General features: G+C 46.1%; 2 protein-coding genes across 10 annotated transcripts in view; one reads left to right on the forward strand and one right to left on the reverse strand.

Moving 5' to 3' along the window:
* ALPK1 (alpha kinase 1) overlaps positions 1-18,673 on the reverse strand; it is a 39,411-nt gene extending 20,738 nt beyond the window's left edge. For 3 of the 7 annotated variants that reach the window (XR_006015819.1, XM_042026836.1, XM_042026835.1), the window contains exons 1-4: positions 18,074-18,673; positions 9,902-10,002; positions 5,085-5,317; positions 1,836-1,990 (exon numbers count right to left, since the gene is read on the reverse strand). Coding sequence is in view for 6 of the 7 variants with exons in the window: in XM_042026836.1 (XP_041882770.1) it covers positions 1,836-1,990; positions 5,085-5,205 (276 nt within the window). In the remaining variant the exon portion in view is untranslated. Of the gene's footprint in view, positions 1-1,835; positions 1,991-5,084; positions 5,318-9,901; positions 10,003-17,537; positions 17,724-18,073 lie in introns of those variants that run through there. The other 4 variants (XM_042026834.1, XM_042026837.1, XM_042026833.1 and 1 more) reach the window with 4 other exon arrangements.
* A 90-nt stretch (positions 18,674-18,763) lies between these two features.
* On the forward strand, positions 18,764-22,323 carry TIFA (TRAF interacting protein with forkhead associated domain). 3 transcript variants are annotated; one of them, XM_042026847.1, is made up of 3 exons: positions 18,774-18,860; positions 20,066-20,218; positions 21,071-22,323. In XM_042026847.1, exon 3 carries the CDS (start codon positions 21,117-21,119, stop codon positions 21,687-21,689), a length of 573 nt encoding a protein of 190 aa, XP_041882781.1. In that variant the 5' UTR covers positions 18,774-18,860; positions 20,066-20,218; positions 21,071-21,116; the 3' UTR covers positions 21,690-22,323. The 3 variants fall into 3 exon arrangements, with proteins under 3 accessions (XP_041882780.1, XP_041882781.1, XP_041882782.1); XM_042026846.1 differs by lacking the exon at positions 20,066-20,218 and having other exon boundaries at positions 18,764-18,860; XM_042026848.1 differs by lacking the exon at positions 20,066-20,218 and having other exon boundaries at positions 18,793-19,119.
* Positions 22,324-22,701: the final 378 nt, after the last annotated feature.

Below are 22,701 nucleotides of genomic sequence, written 5' to 3' on the forward strand. Positions count from 1 at the left end.
AATTTTAAAGGGTTTTTTTTTTTTTCCCCCTGAACAATATATCGACAAAGACTTAATTTTTTTTTGTCCTCCAGGGAATTAAATTATCCTTCTGTCCCTCATGCCAAAAAAAAAAAAAAAAAGAAAGAAAAAAAGTTGCTCAGACTTTTATCTTTCCTCATCATACTGTAATCACTTCTCTTCAGCCTCATTTCCCCCCCAGCTTTTTATTCAAAGAACTGAGGCAGCCTTTGCTCTGCCTTGAAATTTTATTTAAAATAAAAAAGAGGGGGGAGAAGGAATGGATGAAGGGGGAAAAAATCCCTTTTCCTGACTAATACTAATAATACAGGTCAAGATGTCAGTCTATCTACAATTAAATTGAGAACAAAAAAGGTTTTCCCTTTTTCCCATGGTACAATAGCGCTGGAATATAAATTACCGATGAAGATGAAATAATACTTCAAAGCACATGGGGAAAGGCAGCACAACGTTTACAAAGTATTTTCCACCGCAGGATGAAACATTGGAGACAACAGCAACCAATGGACTTCAGGGGGAGTGGGTGAATAGTCCAAAACTAGCATGGAGGAGGATTTTAGGTCCCTATAGTCTCTGACCCCACGATAGGCTTTGTTTAACAAGGGCAGCTGCAGTTATCAACAGATGTTTCAGCAATAAATAATTGGTATCATCCCAGAAAAGATCCATCTACCTGGGGAGAGGGCATAATGCCGCAAACACTGCTGCACTATTACAGCCACATTAATCTCCCATCTAGCCAGGTCTCTCGGGGAGTTTGCTGCAGGTGTTTATCCCGGGAGGGAGCACACAAACGCTCCAAAGTTAGAGAGCTGCGCCGGGATTGTAAAGGAGGTCAACCTCCGCCATAAATTTCTGTCTGAGGCCACACACACCAAAGGGAGAAAGAAAATAAATACCCGAGAGCAGCCACTCCCCGCCCTCCCCGGGGAAATTCAGGAGCCTTGCGACGTGGGGACGCTGGGGCTCCCACTTCCCAGCCCCGCAGTTCGCTTTGCTGAGCTTCTTGTCGCTCCATGCTGTTCAAAGGAATCAAAGTTGTTCCCAAAGGAAACCTGCTGCCCTCACTGAGGCAGGGCTCTCTGGGGCAGGTGAGATCTCCTGGCCACCTTGGAATTAACAACAGGCAGGAATGGGGACGGTATTGGCTTTAGACATGCACCATGGGAATAAAAAACCCCACGAAATTCACAAACCTCATCTTTATTCCTGTCCTGGCAAAGGGATAGCCCTTAGCCCAGATACTACATTTACCATGGAAAAAAGGTGTCCTCTATTAGGCACATGTCTGACATGTCTCTAGGAAAATCAGAAAAGCAAAAAAGAAATCCACATTTCTTGCCACTTTCTAATCTTTAATCTTAATCACTTTACGGGGTGGGATCCCCAAGGACCTTTGGGATTCTGCAACTCCTTACACAGCCAACAATCCTTTGCTCACAGGAGAAATCACATTGAATCCTTGCCTTTCCTGCCTAGATTTTAGCCAGCTGTGGTCCTCAAAGGGATTCTGTCATGTAATTTTATTGAAAAAAGAAGAGCAGGTGATGAATTGTGCAAGCTCTTACTACAGTGAGTGATCCTGATGACCTGCTTGCAGCATGGAATTAAACAAGGCACGGCATTCTTGTCAAATTCATAGGTTTTTTAAAGAACATGATGTGAACACTTGGCATTTTAGTGTTATTCTAATGCCAGTCCTTGAGGGAAGAGGGGAGCACTACCTTAGTGGAAACAGAACCAGAATTGCCCTGCAAAACCCCCCAAGCCCCTCAGCAGGACACTTTACACCACAGGTGTGTTGAACTTCATACCAGCAAGTCAGGGAGCCTGGCGCTGATCATATCTTGCAGGTTTATTTTGTCTTCTGGGCCAAGGTCTTGTTTGTATTGCCACCTCTCCGGCACAAAGGGCCACTTCATTTCCTTTGCCTCCTCCAGAAGGCTCCTCACATCCTCAGGAAGCAGAGCTGAAAGGGTCAAAGAGCAGGTGAGGATATTGCAGGAGGTTCAGCCGCAGCACTCACGACACCAATCTCTCAAAAAGGCCTTCTCCCAGTTGCTCCCAGCTCTTAGCCCTTGTCACCAGCCTCGTGGGGAGGGAAGGGGAGCTGGCCTGCCATCCGTTCCCCTTGGCTGCACTGCCCTCCAGGTAAATGGGAGCCTTCAGCCATTAAAAAGGCTTTTAGCAGGAAGTCGGTGGCTGCCTGGGCATGAAGAGCTGCTCCAGAAGAGGCGGGAGGAAACCTGTTCCCCTGTGTGAGGAGAGGACAGCAGGGTCAACAGCACAGAAGATCTGTCCCTCCTGCTCAGGTGACAGTGGCAGAGCCATCCCAGAAAGCCACTTCTGACCCGGGAGATAAACCTGGACCATAGATAGCAGTTAGACAGAAATCTAAGGGCTTATAACGAATAATGAAAATTGAGCAGTTTCTCCCTCCCTGTTCCCTCTCCATACTCATCCTAAGCCACGCCATCAGCTTCGGTTGGATCTCCAACCTGACCCAGCTGAGGATGCAACTGCTAGGAGCACACAGCCAGAGATTTGGGCTTGGATCTCTCCCTTCTGTTCAGCCACAGCCCACATTTCATTTTCCTTGCAACAGGGGTGATGTGGATGTGCTGTGCCGTGCTAACCACTCGGCTGGGCAGCCTCTCTGGCCAATAAAAGTGGATTAACAAGGATTATTGACCAGATGGGGTTAATGGTGATCATCAGCTGCAGATCTGGCCCCTTCTGGCCATTAATCCCCCGAAAAACCCCTGCTCAGAGACCATCATTGCTTTAACGAGGCAACACAATAAATGCATTACTACATATTTTTAATCAATCCTTTATGCAGGGACTGTAGAAAATGAACTTCATCAGAAGGATATTACATGCTCGTATTGCAGCACATTCACCAGTATGGTTTTCTTAGGAAAAACCAGGAAGTTGGATATTTAGGGCGCTCTTCCAAAAAGTCAAGTTGACAATGCTACTGCTTTTTCCAACCCACGTTTTCTCACTTGTTGCTGTCCCAAAGAAACATGGGGTTTGGAAATCTTCCCGTTACACATCCTGGCTGAACGTGAAGCCCGGTTTCCTTATCCTCTTGAAGTGGTGCCTGAAGGGGCTCAGCCCTCCGTGCTGGCAAGGTGGCCAAGTGCCAGAGCTAATGGGGAGAGGAGGTTGTGCTCTCACCCTCACACCTGTCACCAGAAAATCAGTGCTGGAGCAGAGATATCCTACCTCATCACAGGGATATTCATCTCATCACAAGGAACACAAAACTATGGACAGAAAGACTTATCTCCCATGTAGAAAGACTGAACTTCCTAAGTCTTTTCCTAAGGAAGATCCAGCTCCAAGGACAAGAGTTTAACCCTTGTAACAGAGAGCTGTTCTTATCGCTGGCAAGATAAACTCATTAATTAAAGAAGGTTGAATGGGCACAGAAGTGGACTGGAATGATTTCTAGCCTAAAAAAGAAATAAAGAAGAAATCCAGACCCACCCAACACCCATTCTGCCCCCTGAAGTCAGATAAGGATGTGCTCCTCCTCTCCCCTCTCCCCACCATTTCGATGGATTTGGCTTTCAGTCCTTCCTGCACCAGGTCTGAAAAAGCCGGGGGGAACAAAGGCAACCCCGAGAGCTCTGGGAGGGTCCCCCCGAAGCCGAGAGCCGCCGACCTGCAGGGCCCTGCCTTCCCCGGGCAGAGAGCCCCAGCAGTTATTAATGTCGCTGTCACCACCCCGCTGCTGGGTATTTCTCTTTCAGCTGATGGGAACACGGCCCTCGGAAAAGCCCGAGCAGCACTTCAGGCTCTGATCGCCCATTTCCTGAAGCAGTTTACCTGAAGGACCGTGTCTAATCGAGTGATTATAAGGGCACTGATTTACCTTATCTGGAACTAAACTGATTATTTCTCATACTTTGTGGTATTTAATAGGAGAAAAGGAGGGAGGAGGATGAGGGGGGGGAAAAGCGCTACCTGATTAGGAGTTCAAGAGCCTATTCTGCAGAGCCATAATAAAACTTAAAAGAATTTGTGACGAGGAAACAAAGTACCCTTTGTTGGAAACAAAAGGAGAGGGGAGAAAAATCTTCCAGTATCCATAACAGAAACCTACACGCCACCCTCCAGCGCAAACAGACTTAGGTGCTTCAGAAAAAGGCAGCTGACCTCCCAGCAAGAACAAGGATGGTCGGAAAAACATATTCTCAACGGCTCCGCGCCCCGGGACAAACAAAGGGTTTTAAAGATCCCATTAACGTTGCGGCCGAGCCACTCAAGCAAGGCAAAACTAAACATTATTAACATCAAACTGGAAAACGGGCAGTGCCGCAGATGTGTCACGCAAAGGGAAACCTTAATTCCTCTGGAATTAAGAAATAATAAATTCTCCCTTCACAGCGCCACGGCGATACCGAAATAGCTGCTGGTTTCCAGCAGGTAACGCCAGCATTGAAACAAATGAGGAATCCTTTTATTACAGCTCTCGCTATACACTGCCTCCTTTCCTGGTTATTTATTCCAGCCTTTAGCCAGCATGGGTTTTCCTTTCAAGAGGGATATTGGAAGGTTTGTTGTTTTTTTTTTTTTTCCCCTTGGACACCACTTACAGAGGTCACACACATTTTACAAGATAAAGATTCAGGCAATGAGGTCTTTAATATATGAGGAGAAGCTGACAAACAGAGAGGACCCTCCCCCAGTTCCTATGAAAGGAGAGGAAATATGTGCCCTTATTCAGAAGTTGCATCCTTTTTTTTCCTTTCTCTCTCTCTTTTTTTTTAATAACTGAAATTTATGTGCATCAGCAAACTTTTGGGCATTGTTCTTCCCAAACTAAACTGTTCCTTACAGCCTCATGTTTACTGAAGCCTAAAATTAGAACTGACAGCAATTCACTGCAACAAAGTGGACTTCTTTCCCTGCCTGCCTGTAGCCCGCATCCCATTCATGGCCTCGAAATCCAGGCATCTCTTGACACTCATCTGCCCGGAGAAGAAAAATAGGGCAGGGCTGAGGGCTGGCTGAGGGCTGGAGTCCTGCCGCCGCTCCTGGGGAGAGCTCACCTTGGCACCGCCGGTATTCCCGCTCCTCTCCCTCGCCCGTGCCGGCCTCTGCCGCCAGGAGCGTGTCCAGAGCTCGCTCGCACTCCTGCAGCAGCACGGCCACGGCGCTTTGATTATTCATGAGGGCTGATCCCACTCGGCTGTGAATTGGGTGTCCCCGGGTGCCCGGTGATCAATTACTTAGGAGAAGACACGGGGTCCAAATGAAAAGGATCCCTTCAAGGCTGAGGTACCTGGCAAACAAAGGAGGGGGAAAATGATTAACTAAAGTATCATCAATTATCTGAAAGGCTCAAGCAGGGGGAAATAATAGGGGAAATACATGAAAATACATGACAGCCTCGGAGGACTTTATTAGAGGAGTGTGTGAAATCACTGCAGGGTCCTGGTGGCAGTGTGTGAGGGGAACATCTCCGAGGTGCCAGGGAGGCAGGACGGGCTCATCAATGGAGCCGTGACATCCCAAGCAGGGAAGTGACTGTCGGGACTGTGCTGAAGCCCTTTGCACCTGGGAGGCTCTCACCCTGGGAGGCTGTCGCACGCAGTTAGCCTGGACTGAATGGCAGAGTGGGGGATGCTGCGTGCATTTCCCAGTCCATGGAGACTCTCTCTTTTACCCTGGGATGCCATCCCGTGTGTGAATGTTCTCCGTGTATGTCCCACTGCAAGCCCTCCAGGTGCTTAGGGCATTGCCCGTGGTGATGCAGGAAACCCCCAGCATTTCCATGACAGGTATCTGGCTCAGCACCTGCCAGAACACTTGGACAGCTTTCAAAAACTAAGCACAAAATAAATATTTCGGGTTTGTTTATTTTCTCCCCACCAATGTGATGATGGTTTCACTTAGAAAACTGTTCCTGCAGTTTGAAGCAATACAGCCAGTAACGGCCTCAGTGAAAACATATCTAAAATTGGGGAAACACTACGGCTGTGAAGGAGGAAGTGGAACACACACGCCGGCACAGTTTGCTCTGCTGACTGGAAACCACTCACAGTTTAGCTGCTACACTTCCAGGCAGTTTTTTCCCTTTTTCCTGTGGCTCTGGGATCGCTGGATCCCGGAGCTGGTGGCAGATAAGGCTGTGCTCTCAAACAGCACCGAGCAGGAGCAAGCTGCCAGACTGAAAAGCAGAGGGCAAAAGAGATGCACTCATGCGAAAGCAGAGAGGATCAGAGAGGCTGCCTTGGAAGGGCAGGTGGAGCAGGGCAAAAGATGGGATTCATCAGCAAAGAGCCTGGAGGCAGGAGCTACTCAGTGGGGCTCTGGCTGACTCCGCAGACAAATGTCACAGAAAGGAGAAATTTAAAAAGTAGCCGTAAAAGGGAGACCGAGGGAAGGCACACAAGCACATAAGGGAATCTGGAGAGCAAATAAGGGATCAGCCAGAGGCAGAGCCATGGATGAAGGCAGAAGGAAAACCTAGAAAGTGTTCCCCATCTTTTTAGGCCCAAATAAAAGCCACCAGGGCCACCCTCTGCAGGGTTTGAGCCAGCTGAGCACAGCTGAGTGCTGGGATCACATCCCTGTGGATGCACCAGGCACAGGGCCCATTTAGGGGCTCCCATCAGGAGCAAAAGGAGATTGGGCCAGAGACAGGGCTGGGGACAAAGCTACAGCATGGTCCAAAGTCCACGCAGGAGATGGGGCTGAACTACCTGTCACTGACAAAGGTGAGTCTAAAAAAAAAGGGCACAACAACAGGATTTGCTCATGGCACAAGGTCCAAGTCCACATCCTAGTTCACAAAGGTCCCCTCTCCCTGGCAGGGACAGACCTCTGAACCTGGGGACAACAGGCAGAAAGCAGAGTCCTCTGCTCCCTGCCAGGTCTAGACAAGCTGATCCAGTTGCTGGGTATCCATCAGGGAAAAGAAAAGCATAGTCACACTAACACACCTATGCCAGTGTTGCTTGCTCTGTTAACTGCACTGACATCTGCTAAATGATTTATCTGATTACCCAGCCCTGTGGGAAGGAGTGTGTGGCTGCCCCAGGAGTACCTCCCAGGTTGGGATGAAGCATCCCTGCCATCTGGCCTGGACTCCATTTCTTTGTGTAACTGATTTCTCAAAAATTTCATTTTTCAGGGAGCCCACTCGAGTGACTACCAAGCACATATACACCTGCCTCGAACCCACTGTGGACAGTAGTCCTGGGAACTGGGACCTGGAAACTGCTTCAAGAGCATGCAGAAGCACATTGGACAAGGCCTGTGCTCAGCTGCCACCTCGCAGCCTGTAAATAAATGCTCATAAGCACGATTTGCTGTGAAGACAAACTAAAGCAAGCAAACACTGGGGTATTTCCCTTTACAAAAAATAACATGGCACTAGGAGCACCCAAGGGAGCTCATGGATGTGCTCCACTTCTCTGTGATGCAGCCCAGAGTCCCAAATCAGATTTTAAGCCCAGCTCTTGTTGGGTCTTTACTGCAGGCAGGAGGGCCCCGTGGCTTTGTGAGCCACACAAGCTGCCACTCTCACAAAGAGCTGCAGGGGCTTAGCAGGGAAGCTCAAATTAGTGTGGAAGTACAGCACTTGGCTTCCTTGGATCGGGAGGATTTAACTCACCGGGAAACTGCCAGGTCCATAACAGTGATCTATGAATGTCAGCAAGCAAGGGATTTTTCTTCAAGTACATTTTTCCAAAGAATTGAATAAACAGCAAGGACACAGAGTAATAAAATAATGATTTACAACGGCAGCAACACCGAAGTGCTGGAACCATAGAGAAAAGTGCAATAAACTGTACATTAGTACTCAGAAGGTAGAGAGTCTTTTGAGACCCACCACTGGGGACAATGACTCGCATCATAAAATCAGCTTAAAATGCACCACAGAGCTTTAAACCACATCAGCATCCTTTACACAGATGCCACTTTGTAAGTTGTGTTGTGTGACAGCTGTGGCGTTGAGTGACAGCTGGGAGGGGGAAATAACCAGGCACGCAGCTTTCCTGGGGAAACACAGGACTTGAGCCTAAAGCCCAAGAGCAGAACAGCAAAAACTTCTGGAGGCCTTTAGAACCCTCTCAATGGTTACTAATCAGCTTTCTCAAAGTTCCCTTAAATCCTAACAAGTGGTACTTTAAGGAGGTGGTTTTGAAGTGGTAAAAATTGCAGCCTGACCTGCTGCAAAACTGCCTGGACAAAAATGTTTCCTAAGCATGCACTTAAAAATCCTTTTTGAAAACACGTAATAAAACCAGTTTTGCATCAGGGTGAGGATTTAAGCGTTCCTTGGCGACAGGAAAGCTCCTTTACTCGTTTTGGGCAAACATAGCTTTTAAATGCTCAATGTAATTGTTAGACACTTTGAAACAGAAATTATGAGGAAAAACAAAAATCTGTGCCATTTCTGGTTGGAGCCTGGATTAAAATAACTCCTCGCATCAAACATGAGGAAAAATTATTCCAAAGGTCTCAGGGGATGAGAAAATACATTTCTGTGGTTGCCTTCTAATTGGAGCCGGGGCTCAGAACAAGGGGGATGGAGGGAAGAATTGGGTGGGTGACAGAGAAATGATCTCTTTAATAAGAAATGGGCCGTACTGTGACATTTCAGAGCCCTTGGGCTAGAAGAGCAAATGATCTGTCCAGAGAAAGGAATTTTAAGTTCTGCCGTGGATGGAAGGAAGCCCGGGAGTCAATCTAGCTGGTTTAAGACTGCAATTAGCTTTGGAGGCTTTAAGAAAAAGAAGATGTAATTGCTGCATTCAAACTTCAAATGCAGCAAGGATAACAAGCGCCGGTTTCTCGGACAACATAATTTGGGAAATTTTCCACAGCATTATGGTCCTGAAACACAAATTAGAGATCGCCAGACCTTTTCTCTCTGAAAATATATTATCCTAATTTTCATCTTATTCAGGGTACCCTCCAGTTCCAGGGAGACTAATGAAGAGGAAGCAAAGACCTGATGAGTTCCATGTGGAGACTACATTTATGGATTAATCCCAACAGGGAGCAAATAAACCTTATTCCCAGGGCTCTCGGTTGGGACTCGACACAATCAATTGAGGAATGGATAGTTATTTATGACTGAGGCTGTTTTGACTTTCAAATAAACATTTTAATTATTTTAAGTGTTACACTGGAACTTAGAATGTGAGCCCTGTTTTCATTGTGGCGCCTTGCTCTCCTGCCTCCTAATCCCAAACCACTCCGGTCATTATGACACCATGCAAATGATACTCATTTTCACGCCCAAAACATTTTAAAATCCATGGACCAGGCAAACTAGGGAAGAGGAAGGAGGAAAAGGGAGGAGGATCTTTCTGAGCGCAGCCAGCATAAATGAAAGGAACACCCTCAGACTGCACTGAGCCCAAAGCAGCAGAGGTGCCCAACTCTGAAACCCTTTTGTAATCAAGTTGGCACATCCTGATCCATCTTTGTATCCTGCTTTTCTCTGCCTGCTCCTACAAGCAATTTTAATAACCAAAGTACTTAGGAGTGTTTCTTTTCTAACAGCTCATTTTCAATTCAAGTACCTGCACCACTTGCACTGCTAGCTTTTCCCTTCAGCCTCATTTGGTGTACTGCAGCCCTTCCACTCAGGGCTTCCCTGAGGTTAATGAAGCCACACTCATTTTTAGGGAAGCTCCTTAGGCTGTTAGAGTCTCTTGCTAAATAAAGACAAGGGGTGAAATCACAACACAGAGGCAGTGCTAGAGCTGTTGTAGCTGTTGGAGTTACAGTCTCACCTTCACTCCATATTATGATATTTTATCTTCCATTGCTTTCTGTAGGGAGACAGAAAAATCTGCAGCAGATTGTCCTTGGAAGAGCAATGGAACACTAAGGCTGCTGGTTTTACCTGCAGCAGGTAAGAGGGAGCATGCACATCACACAGCACCCTCGGCTGCTCTCCCTCCCGTGGATTTGTGCACGAGCCTTCTGGAGTCCTTCCCACCACTCCTGTCAAAAATAATAGCTCAGCTTTATTTTTGGCTTTGGCAGCTTGAGGGATTAAAAACTCAAACAGAAAAAAAAAAAACCAAAACCAAAACCAAAAAAAAACCACAAAAAAAACCCAACCAAAAAAAAGCCAGGCTCAAGATAACTTAGCAAAGATTTCAATAATTGAGTTACTGTCATCTCCCACAGAAGGCGAATTCAGTTTCCCTGAATATTTCAGTGCACACATGCTTGTGTTTTCCTAGAGCATTTACCTTTCTTCGCAAAAAGATGGTTTTGTAAAATAAATAGATTTGCTAGGGGCTTTACTTAGTTAGTTAGCTAGTTTACTTCTCCGGCTTAAAGATTAGATGTTTTCTTTTGGTAAAGCTGGCTATCCCAACTGGCTGTATTAAAATAAGGAAGAATCTCAATCAAAAAGCCTCTCCTAAGGCAAGCTTTCTTGTTAATATGCACCAACATGAAAGGGTTTCTTTTCATCCTATACAACTACAGTGTGTGTAAATTGCAGGGGGCTCATTGGCATAAATCTTGGCTGTGACCTCTGAGGTAAACTGGATTTACATTACTTTCTGACAAGAATTAAATGAAGGCCTTGTGGATATATGAACAGCCTTCTAGACTGCAACAGATGGGCATGAATGTGCTCCCTAGGCAAACTATCAGTGACATCTGTGTCCTCCAAATTCTGGTGGTCTCAGCCAATTAGCAGGCAAAAGGGAAGAAAAAAAAAGCCGGCCCCTGCACAGCTTCCCCAGCCAGAGCCAAAGCAGAAGTGCTTCTGTTTGGAAATGGGATCAAGAACAGCCTCCAGCAGCAAGGAGGTGCTTTGCTGGCTGCTATAATGTGGAGGTAATACAACAGGAAAAGCTGAAGTAATTAGGTAGAACAGGTATTAATATTAATACAGGACAAATTCCAGCTCCAGCTAAGCCTGTGTGGGGCTGGGATAATGGGCTACCATCATGGATTTACACTGCTGTAGCCAAGGATGGAGTTTTGTGGATCTTAAAAAGAAGAGGAGGGGTGAAAGTGAAGCCCGGTGCCTGACACAGCTAAGGCAGGAAAAGCCCTGCTCTTGATCCATATTCAAACCCCCACCACATCCCCCTCTCCCTGCAGAACTAGCCAAAGAGAAACTCTGCCCATACAGAATAATGGAATATCTGAAGTTGGAAGGGACACACACATAAGGATTCCCAAATCCATCTCCAAGCATCCCTCCCCGGGTGGATGGGGTCTGGGAAGCAACATATGCGATGGCCACTGCACCTGCCTGTTCCAAAGCTCAGTCCCTTGTGAAGAGCATTTCAGCTGCAAACATCCTGGGGGAAAAAGCCTTTCTAGTTTTGTTTGTGAGAATGAGGTTTGGGATTTCTTGGTGCAGCACAGACACAGAACAGAGCCACACGGCAACTGCTCACCACACGGAGCTGGCCAAAGGGGCATCAGGGAGTCAAAACCCATCTCCAGCCTACACCAGAGCCATGGTTTTGGGCCAGTTATACCAGAGGAGTGACCCAGACCAACACAAAATGTGAAGCTTATTCTCTGTCTCCCAGTTTTTAATGGAGCTGCCATGGCAGGAGCAGGCAGGACCTCTGGCTAAAAGCAGGGTATAGAACAAAAGCACCTGTTGTTTTGCCCTGGTCATGACTTTTCAGAGAGGCCACTTGGGTGCTTTTCCCTCACCACGGCTATCCCCAGTACTACTAGGGAATGTAAAAAAAAAAAAAAAAAAAAAAAAGGGAATAATTAAGGGGCAGATCAATAAATTAAAAAGTTCTAAAAAAAAAGGAAAAAAGGCATAATGAATTTGGTACAGCACATATTTTTAGATCAAAGATGCCTTTGAAGTGACAAACCCTTAATCCATAAACTACTGAAGCACTTCCTTTCTCTCCCAAACTACTTGTTGTCAAATAAAATGGAAGTTAAGGAAATTATCTTTATCTGAAAATGGCCAAAAGAAGCCATCACCTAATGACAGCCTTGTCAAAATGACAATTGGGGAAATTGTTAGGAAGGGGAGGCCTGACGACTGGAGGAATAAGCTGGCTGTTTGCTCTAATCTGGTCAGGCAGGCCCCACACAATTCCAGTCAGCTTGCTGTGTGAAACAGCTAAGTCTTTGTCAACGCAGGCAGGGGCTGGAAAGACTCCTCTTTCATGAATATGTATCACCACCCTCCACGTCTACAGAAAAAAAACCCAAACCTTCCAAACAGCAAAATAAAAAAAAAATAAATAAAAGCATGGAAAATAAATCCCAGAACAACAAAATCCTGAGATATGGAGCTGCACAGAAAGAAAAAACGACTAAGCAATGAGAGCGCACGTTTTGGAAGTGCAGCCAGAAGGACCCTCTTCCCAAAGGCTTTCTTTGCACTTTTATGCCCCAGCAGACTGGGATGAGGCACTTCAAGTGCACAAAGGCAGAAGGGCCCATCGGGGTATTTAATGTCCATCACTGTGGTTTATATTTGGTGTTGGTGAGCACCAAACCCCGGGCCGCAGACACACACGGCCGGGCTGGTGCGACGGAGCTCACAGGAATTCCCTGTGCGAGGAGGGAAGCACCCGGAGCGGGCCTGAGCACTTCCAAGGGCAGGCACAGAGGCAGCTTCGGACCAGGGCCAGAAGTTTCCTGTGCAGCTGAAAAACCCAGGGAGAACGGGTTCCTTGAGAGGCGACAACGCGACCGAGGTGAGAAGCGGACAGTGACTCCCCAGAGCTCCCACTGAAATTATTTTCTGAGAGATGTCCATGGCATCTGTAAATAAAACCCTTCAAAATGCCTTGACTCGGGCAGTTGGAACTGGGGGTCACCTTGAGACTTTTTTTTACATTTGTACAACGCTAAATCTCAAGCGTTCTGAAGACTGGCATAAAAGTGAAATAGGAGAGCCAAATGAAGCCTACTGGGCTGCTGGTGGAGGTGGATGTACAGGCAGAAAGTGCCTTAAAAAGGTGCAGTGGCTCAGAAACGCATGTCAGAAACACTGTGTTTCTGCAGGACTGATGCTGCAACCCCTGTAAACCCAAAAACGGTGTTTAAAGCAATGGATGGGCAGATGGGGAGAGAACACAGGATGAAACAAAGCCTATGCCTGCTGCAGAAAACCCAAATGAAGATATTTTAAGACTTTTCAACAAAGTCTGAAAAGTTACCTTCAAGTGCTTGTTGCTATATTTTTAACTTTGCTTGTAAAACTGCAAGCTAGGTCTTGATTTATTACAGAGAGCTCATGGTGGTATTATAAACTTCAGTTTTTCTCGAAACAACAACCAGAGTATGAAAGTTTGGCTCCCAGCAGGGATATCAAGACACAATGCTCAATTTTGAGGTTCCCAATATTATGCAATGTTTGCTATAGACATTTCCATTTCATTAGCATATTCTACTTTACATGAAATCCAGCAATGAATGCTGTCCCTGATCTAAGGCTAATCCTCTTTAAAGAGCTACAGGCTATATTACATGTGGCCACAGCCATGGTTATGCCAGGGCTGAATCACTTTGAAGCCTATTGAACAGTGTTCCCCTGTGAGACCATACACAGAGCCATAAACCGATGCTCCCTCTGCTGTGAAATCCTGCTGTGTCCATCGCCAGAAGTTTCTGTCAGGGACAGGCTGGAGTCCCAGGCAAGGGGCTGCAAACCAGGAAGAGACACCCAGCTGCCTTCACCACCACTCAGTGCCAATTTCTGTGCCTGCAGTAATAAAAATCCTTTTCTCCTAAACCTCAACAGCAACTGCTCCAAGGAAGGGCTTCCAGAACAATCAAAGGTGAAGGTGAACCAGACACGTGCTTTCCTGAGTAGGAAGGAAGCTGCTTGAGTAGTTTGGGACACAGACATATCTATCTTTGAAGAAAAAAGAGAGACATGGTCATGTATGTACCTGCAAGCCTGCACTGCTCACAGCTGGGTGTCCTTAAATGCTATAAACTGAGATAGTGGAGTTGTGATTTTATTGCCACACAACGTAAAATCTTCCACACCTTCATGACACTGAACCGCGCCATAAATCAAATCCCTTCTGATGGGAGAGAATTTTCTAAAAGTCCTTGCAAGGAGTTTCAAAGATAAACCGAGACTTTTCCTGGAGTTTCAATGCTGCCGGATAGTTGTTTATTAAGTCTTATCAGAGGAACAGAGCCACCAGTGTGACCCAGGCATAACACAGAGCACAGAAAGCAGGAGAGAAGTCTAATTATCAAGATTTACATGGCCTTTTAAAGATAATTTAACCAATAGTTACTAAAAACCTACATTATTTTCACTTTCCTACCAATTATTCAGTAACACAGCCAGGAACTGCGGAATTCTCTATCCAATCATTCCAAATTACTTTTACTGCAGAAATGGAGTGGTAGAAGAAGGAGAAGAAGGTTTGGAGAACAACAACAATCCTCCATTTTGATATTTTTTACTCTTATCTATTTACCACAAAGAGAAGCCCAAAACCTCTATATTTTTCACCCTTTGACAATCTTACATAGTAGTCTATCACCTAATTCACACCACTGTATTTTCTAGTTCTTGTCTGACCATTGGTAATTTTTTCCAAGGTTGGAGGCTAAAACAGTGTTGTTCAGGGGGGTAAGAACCCTTAAAAACAGGCAGAGAAATACTCTGGGCACTCTGGGTTCCTACACCTTCACATCTATACAAATGCAAAGGAAAAAAAAAACCCAAGCAACGAAAAGATCACTATATGCTCTGATCCTACTACATATCAGCCAAATGCAGCTTATATTATCTTTAACTGCTCAAAATTTCTTTGTTCAACGAAGGGAACTGGAAAGGTTGGTTCTGCTCAGCCTGCACTGTACACATGAAATTTTCTCTGTCTGAATGGTGTCAAACCAGACAGGGAGAGTAGATTCAGCTGCCACAGTAAAACGTGGGGCCTGGTGAAGCCAATGTTCAACCTCCTCGCTATCAAAATAGCCACACAAACGATTTTCTCCCTTGCAGCTCTTCATTTTCTTCATTAAGAGAGAATCCAGGCAGAAGGAGAAAGGGTCCGGAGGAAAGACAAACAAAAGGTGGAGGGAGCGACAGAGGGAATAGGGAAAATAATCAGGAGGATGGTGAGAGTGAAGAACAGCAGACAGCGGGAGGGGCAGGGCCATGGAAGAGAAACTGAGAAGGAAGAGAAAGGGAGAAGCCAGAAAGGCTCTAAAGGAGGACCAAGGGCAGATCATGATGTAGAACGAAAATGAGAACTTGGAAAGTGACATAATAAAGTCCATCTTGTAAGGGATAGTTCTCCTCAGCAATCAAGGCGAGATTCCTCATCAGTTCATTCAGACCAGACGAGATGAAAAGAGAAGGGGAAGAGTTCTTTCTCCTGAGTAAACAAGGAGCAAAGAAAAAAATAAACACAGGGAACTGTGCTCTCTCTTCCTCCTTTGGAAGATCTCCTTTCTGCTTATGGAGTGGAGCTGCTCTGGGCACTGGGAGCTAAAACTTCAGTGAACACACATCCTCCCCATGCATCTCTCTTCCCTCTCACACTGACATCCAGTGGAATACACTGGGATATCTTCGGAGTACACCTGTCTTTGAGAAGGGCCTATTTCTTTTCTGTTTGAACATGAGGCACTTGGTTGCTGTACAGTAACAACAACTCATTGCAGAACCTCACTACAGGTTGTTGCATACTCCACTAGGCCTTTCCCAACTCTCAGAAGTTACCACAGCCATTATTGCCATTAACTTACAAGTACCTCAACAGCTCTTGCACTACCAAAGTGAAATTTATGACTTAAAATGAAAAATAAAGAAAATGGAACGAAAAAAACCCCACAAACCCACAACTAATACCCACAAAACACAAAAATCCCCCAAAACAAATGTTGTCTTCCCATGTCCGGTCATACATTGCCATCTACTGGCTCCCACTCCTGTGCTCTGAGTGCAAGGGTGGTTTGCAATGAGAAAAGGGCTGTGAAGCAGCCTGGCGTTTAAGGCTTTCAGTCAAGCAGTTCTCACTCACCTCTCCTCAGTGACTCGGGTCACCCCTGAGCCATGCCGGGCGAGCAAGCCCTGCGGCAGGGCAGGTACATCAGCATCATGCCCAGGCCCACGCGACAGGTGATAAGATATGAGCGAGGCATTTAATGCTGGGGAAAGCCAGCAAACAGGGCTCATGTCCCCCGGGAGACACGCCTGGAATATGGAGAGGGCTGGGAGGGACAAGTACTCACCTACTGCACCTTTCTTGGGCTTTCTCCTGAGCTCACCACATCACAGCTGTCACACGCGTGACATGGAAATGTGAGCGCACGGCTCATGTCCCCTTGTGCCCAGAGCCAGCCCTGCAGAAGAGCACCACTTCCACAGATTTCTGCCCCAAAATCAACCCTCGATGCACTCAAACCCACTGCAATGCTTGGCACAAGAGCTGTTACCAGGTCACAGCATATGCTTTAATGTTCACCCAGTGACACTACGGACAAGCTGTGCCAGCGAGTGCGAACGCTGGTGACCAAAAATCCACGGGAATTATACACACACAACATTTACAGCTGTTGTCACCCGTTACACCTGCATCCACTGGCAAATCCGAGCACCACATCGACAGCTTTGATAACCAGGTGTAAAATCTGACCTTCGGAGGGAAGGACAGAACTATGGACATCTCAGCAATCAGGCCAGACTTGCTGTTGATTCAGCAGGGTGACGACACTGTCATTATGTAAATTTAAATAGCAGAGACAAGGAGAAAGTTTCAGACTGGTCTGGACTGCTGCTGGTCTCAAATGTCCACAGAAAGGCTTTTATGTGATAACAGAGACATAACTATAAAGGACATTTTTCCCAAGTGTCCCAGAAACGTCATCACAGCATTCCCAACTCATAACCAGTCACACGGATCGTTAAGAGACTACACTTTCTATAGCTCTTCTGACCTACCACGAACATCCCAGAAAGAGAACAAAACACACTTCCCCTCACTGACTCCTATTGCCTAAGCCACTTATGACTGACAGCAATGGAAAAGTTCCTAGTATTTTTCCATTTCCCAGATTTGCCTATGTAGGCTCTGGACTTCTAGGAATCCGTTGTCAGAAAAACAGTGCACCATCTCAGCCACACCAAAACCACCTCCATCTTCCAGCCTATGCATTACAAATATTAAATTAGCCCAAACAACATATTTATTTGCAGTTTTGCTTTTGACCGAAGAAATTTCAACTAAAAAGAGAAGTTATTGTGACACTGAAATTAACTTTACTACAGCACGGAACAATTTTAGCTGGAAGATCACACAAAAACCCCACAGGCCCAGAATGCCTGCATTTTTTTTCTCTCATAAAGGACAAACCTGGAGTTGTTTCCCTGAAGCTGGCAGTATTTCAACTGGTTGGAAACTTACGGAAGAGAGAAGCTGTAAATCCAGTTCCTGCCCTCCCCTGTACAAAGTCACACAGAGCTATACTTAAATCATAAAACAAAAAGGAATATTCAGCTAATTTGATGTTTCACAATCCTAGGAAAAAAAGGAAAGGTCCTTACATACCTCAATAGATACAAGTATCAAAATAATCCTATCAGAAAAGTTTTCTCATGACCTGGGAATCAGGCTGTTTCTGGAAACAGAGGGCTAACAGGAATTACAACCATCAAGAGATGCAATAAATAGCAGGGTTGTGCAATTCTGGCTTTTCCAGTAGGCAGCAAAGTACTTTTTTTTTTCTTGTGTGTGAGCACACAGGCCCAGCCCTGCCTGCTGTAGAAAAGGCCTTCATCTGTGGGAGAAAGTTGGAATAATCTGTTTTCCTTCTCTGCTTTTCAACATGACTTCTTGCAAAACACCGTTTAATCCCTTTTTTTTTTTTTTCCCTGAGGTCAGGGAGACTAGCCCAATGAACAGATGTATTAGACTGCATACAGATAAAAGTTATTCCACAAGAGCTACAAAGGAACTTATCAACCCACGAGTCATTCACCTGTTTGTTGAAGATACACAAAGAACCCGCAAGTGAAAAACAGTTTATATGAACCAACACAGTATTTCACCGCCCGTGCCAAAGCAATCAAAGCCTCAGTACTTACTTGCCAGTCCCCACGCTGTACGGGCACAGGGGAGGGAGGACACGGAACATCTGGGATCTGGACTGAACGGGAACAGGTTTGCTTTGCCACTTGCTCTACGCTGGGGAGTAATACAGATTAATATGAAAAACCAAGCCGTTGGATAAGGAAGAATCCAGGGCTGTCTCAGGATTTGTAAAGGGAGGAAAAAAAAGAGAAGTAAGAGAAAGGAAAAGTTTTCAGATCAGTTTAGATCACCGCCCAGGGAAAGATTAGGTTATTTCCCAAAGGCGGTGCGATGAAGCTGAACTGCGGTTGCTTAAAGCAAACAACCAAATATTTTAAAATAATCAGTTTAAGAACATAATCAGATCAACTGCTATGCTTATAACGCGCCGCTTACTAAAGCGTTTTACTCCTCAAAGCGTTGATTTGGGGGGTAAAATTGAAATTATTTTGTCCGACAGCTGAGCCCGTGAACCTGCGATCAGATCCCTGACACGGTTCTCGACACACGCTCAGATGGCTCCGTAAACCCTGGACAGAGCTATGGCTATTTCTTTCGGATTATTCACTACAATAAATAATTTAACTCTTTTTCCCCCCCCCTTTATTTTTAACAAAATGTTCTCCTTCCGGCCCCGCGGTGGCCTCAGCACTTCCCGCCTCTGCGCCGCCCGCCTCAGCTCCTCCCGCTTCCCGCCTCGGCTCCTCCCGCCTCAGCGCCTCCCGCCAGCTCCGGGAAGAATTACCGGGAGTGAGGAGCTGCTGGAGCTCTGGGCAGGCGCTGGAGCCCCGCTCCCGGCAGGTGAGGAGGCGGCCGGGCCGGGCGGACGTGAGGGGAAGGAAGGGGGAAGGATAGATCAGCCAGCCGACCGAGATGTCTCCAGTTCCCATGGAGGCGGCGGGTTCGGTCGGGAGATCCCGGGCTCGCCGTGCTGTGGGGTGGGGAGGTGGCGCCGAGCCTGCTCCGGGAGCCGGGGCCGGAGCCCATATTTTAAGGGCTCCGCGTCGTTCTTCTGCCTCTGGAAGAGGAGATAATGACATTCGCCATAGGAGAGGATGAGGTGAGATCACGGTCGGTTGGACTCCAGTGAAGGTAGGGACAACAGCAGGGCAGTGGCTGCCTTAGAGCTGCAGGAGAAATCTGGATTTAACTACAGAAAGTTTATTTCTCCTGGCCAATACACTCTAGTAAATAGAAACTCCTTCAGCATTTACGTGGAAGAATGTTCAGTATGCTCAACCTCGATGAACCTTTAAGGCAGGACTGGGCAGCCTTGCTGGAGATGCCTGAGGTGATCGTGGATCTGTAGCGGGGTCTGTGGGAGCTGCCGAGATCCAGGTTCATCAGTGGCTGCTGCCGAAGCAATTGGTGGCTGTTCTTTCTTAATAAGTGTAGCCATTTGTAAAATTCACTAATGTGAGGCAGGAAAGTGTCTCCGTGGGCTGAGCTGCGAACAAAGCGAAAGTACTCAGTGGTTTTTCCCTTCACCAAAGATGACCTCATGTAATGTCCCCTTACTGGTGCAAAACAGGAAAGGGCATAACTAGGCACAGGCACAGTCCCTCCTGCTCACAGAGCTGCTTCCAGCACCCCAGAGCTGGAGAGCCTACGAGGAGGAGGGATTGATAATGATGCCACCACAGCTTGTCTCACAGATGGCAAAGAAATAACCTTCTATCAGGGTGTCTGTATTCCTGCCAAAAGGTCAGATGATATTTCCTAGCTTGTTTTAAAGTGAGCTCTGCTGGAAATTCTGTGTTTCACTCATCGTTTGTGCTGTTGTAGCCTGCTTCAGTAACCAAGCTGAGCTCAGTTACCTTGCTGAGCTACTGTGTCAGAACTGCTACTGCTTTTGAGTTAAAGGTGCAAAGGAAGCAGTTTTGAGGTCTCACAAAGAAAATGATGCACTGATACACCACCATTCACTATGCTTGGTGTTTGTGTGCGGTGTGTAAAAAACACAAGTCAACTCCATCATCACAAACACAATCATCACTTAATTGTAGTGATGATTCACCTACTCATAAACTCTGAATGGAGCGGGTAAGCTCAAGATCTGTGTGAGACGTGTTGGGAACTTACTGCAACCTGGATGGAGAAACATGACAAACACCTGCACTGTGTGATACCAGTTAAATGGCTGCTCACATGTTTCTCCGGTGAGTAACTGGGAACTCATTTGCTGGTTTCTGCTTCTAAGTGGCAAGGCTTTCCTGTCTTTAGACTCAGTTTCAGTGCAAGAAGACAGTGGCAGGAAGACATTTAGAGAACCAGATGACAGCCTTTCCTGAGCTGTCTGAGCTGTCTCAGATTTTATTAGGATGCACTGCAGTCACTCAGGCTATGGAACAGAATTTATTTCATAAGTGTGTGGTCTCTGTGCTGCATGTGAGTAACTTAAAAAAACAACACAAAATCACCAAACCCTAAGAAAGATCATTGACTTTTAGCAGTTCTGCAGCAGCAGAGAGCTGGGATTTTCCAACAGACAACGGGGAAATAGCTAGAGTTGGTGACAATTCCTCTTTTAGGTCTCGTGGATAGTCCAGCTTTTGCATTCACTTTTTATGCTGTCACAGGAGTCACTTCTAAACACTTGTTCCATGCAAGAGGTCAGTTCTGAGCCAAGAGCCAAAAGAGTGCTTTATACATATTTGAATTCTCACTGCCTACAGACAGACTGTTGGTAAAAGTCCTTCGATACCTTCCAGTCACAGGACACGCCGAGAGCAGAGCACACAGGCCCAGCCAGTAATGTTTACTGATTTTAAGTCCATCATGTAAACCTTCCTGCTAAATGACATATTTCTTGCAAAAATTTTAAACCTGCCTGTGAGATCCTCGTGAAGAGCTTGTTGGCAGCAGCGGTCAGTCGTGGCTTCTGACTCCTGTGCTTTCATCACGGTTATTGTCAGCCAGTTATCTAGGAATTCTACACAGCCAGTGTAGAGCAGCACAGGAAGTATTTTAATGCCACACTGAAATTGAAACCAATTTGTTTGGTTCCGCAGTGATTCCATGCCGTGATTTTACCGTGTTCTGACAACTCTTTCCATCATGACCTCTTTTGAGGAAGCCGAAACAGAAGAAACAGTGACGTGCCTCCACCTGACCTTTTACCACCCTTGCCAGGATGAGAAGATGATGTTCCGCTGCCTGAACTTCTGTAAGCGTGAGCAGGTCAGGGCAGACGAAGCGGCCAAGTTCGGCCGCGACTCCAGCGTCTGCCGCTACCACCTGATGGACACTCGCGTCTCCCGGATCCAGTTCGCCCTGGAGTTCTTCAGGAAACTCCACACCTCGGAATATTGTTTTGAGATAAAGAACTTGAGCAAGAAAACAAAACTGACTGTCAACCAAACAGAACTGGGTTACTTAAACAAAATCGACCTTCCCTGGAAGTGCATCATCTGTTTTGGGGACTACCAGATCCTAGCAGAGATTCAAGAAGGGGAGTCCATGGATTATTTTGAGATTAATTTACACTTGGCTGAAGCACCGATTTTACAAGAAAGGTGCCTGCCATGCCTGCCATCCTTGCAGCCTGTACCTGAGAATGGCATTTCTCCTTCCTTTTTTCTTTCCCAAGGCAAAAGCCCCACAGAGATTGATGAAAATGAGTTGTGCTAGCGGAGAGAAGGAGACTGGATCAGGTTTTGTAGCCTGCACAGCTTCCAACATAGACAGCTCTCACCTCCGTCCAGACTTCTGGGTGCTCACTGCTGCACATCAGTCTTCTTACTTGGGTGTTTTCAGCACAGGCATTCCAGAACACCGGTCCACTGCCTTCACTGAGGCCTAAGGGCTCTCTGATGCCCAGAACTGTGTGGAAGACAGGGGGTCACTCAAATCCACGGCAGCAGGTTCAATCCCAGAACCATGGCCATGTGCCTTGAAGGGGTATTTAACAGGCATTATTAATACAGAAGGTGCACAGCACGGTTTTGGTCCCAGCCAAGTGGTGACACAATGGCTTGTTGCATATTATACTTGGTGCTCTGCTTTGGACACCAAATTCCAAACAGTATTTGCAAGCCTAGGTTGTTACTTCAGAGATTTTGCAACTTAGAAACGCTTTGTCCTTTTATGTTTTTATGAACTTCAAAGCAAGGTTTGGTTGGGTTCTTTTTTACTTATTTAATTAACATATATAAATATTTTGCAAGTTAACTACTTTTGCTTGTGATGTAGACAAACGTAGCATCAATGATCATGGTCTATAAAAATCCACATAAATTTTGTAATAAAAGCATTTGCTTGCCTAGTAAGGATTTGCTCTATTATACAGCTGCAATCCAAAAGAATTGTTGGAGAATAAAATTATTTCCAGGATCATCCAGATAAGAGATTGTCACTGGCACTATTCTGGCCTTTCCAAAAGTGCGATTGCTCAAAGGTAAGAATTTACTTAAATACTTTCAGAAAGTTTTCTACCTCTACCGAAAGCTCTCTAATAATTTCCTTATCTTTTAAGTATTTCTCAGGTTGTTTCAGTGAAGTTTTTTCTTTGTCAGGGGCTCAGCTTTTCACTGGCATTTGGCTTTTCTGTTTTGTCAAGCATTTTAGTTTGCTTGAAAGACACACTGGAAAGAATCAGGTCATACACAGGAGTTGTCCACTTCATCATCCCTAAACATTAGGA

This window comes from Corvus kubaryi, unplaced genomic scaffold (assembly GCF_017639235.1).
Source record: "Corvus kubaryi isolate FWS band 111438036 unplaced genomic scaffold, C.kubaryi_AGA036_p1.0 37292, whole genome shotgun sequence".
Lineage (NCBI taxonomy): Eukaryota > Metazoa > Chordata > Aves > Passeriformes > Corvidae > Corvus > Corvus kubaryi.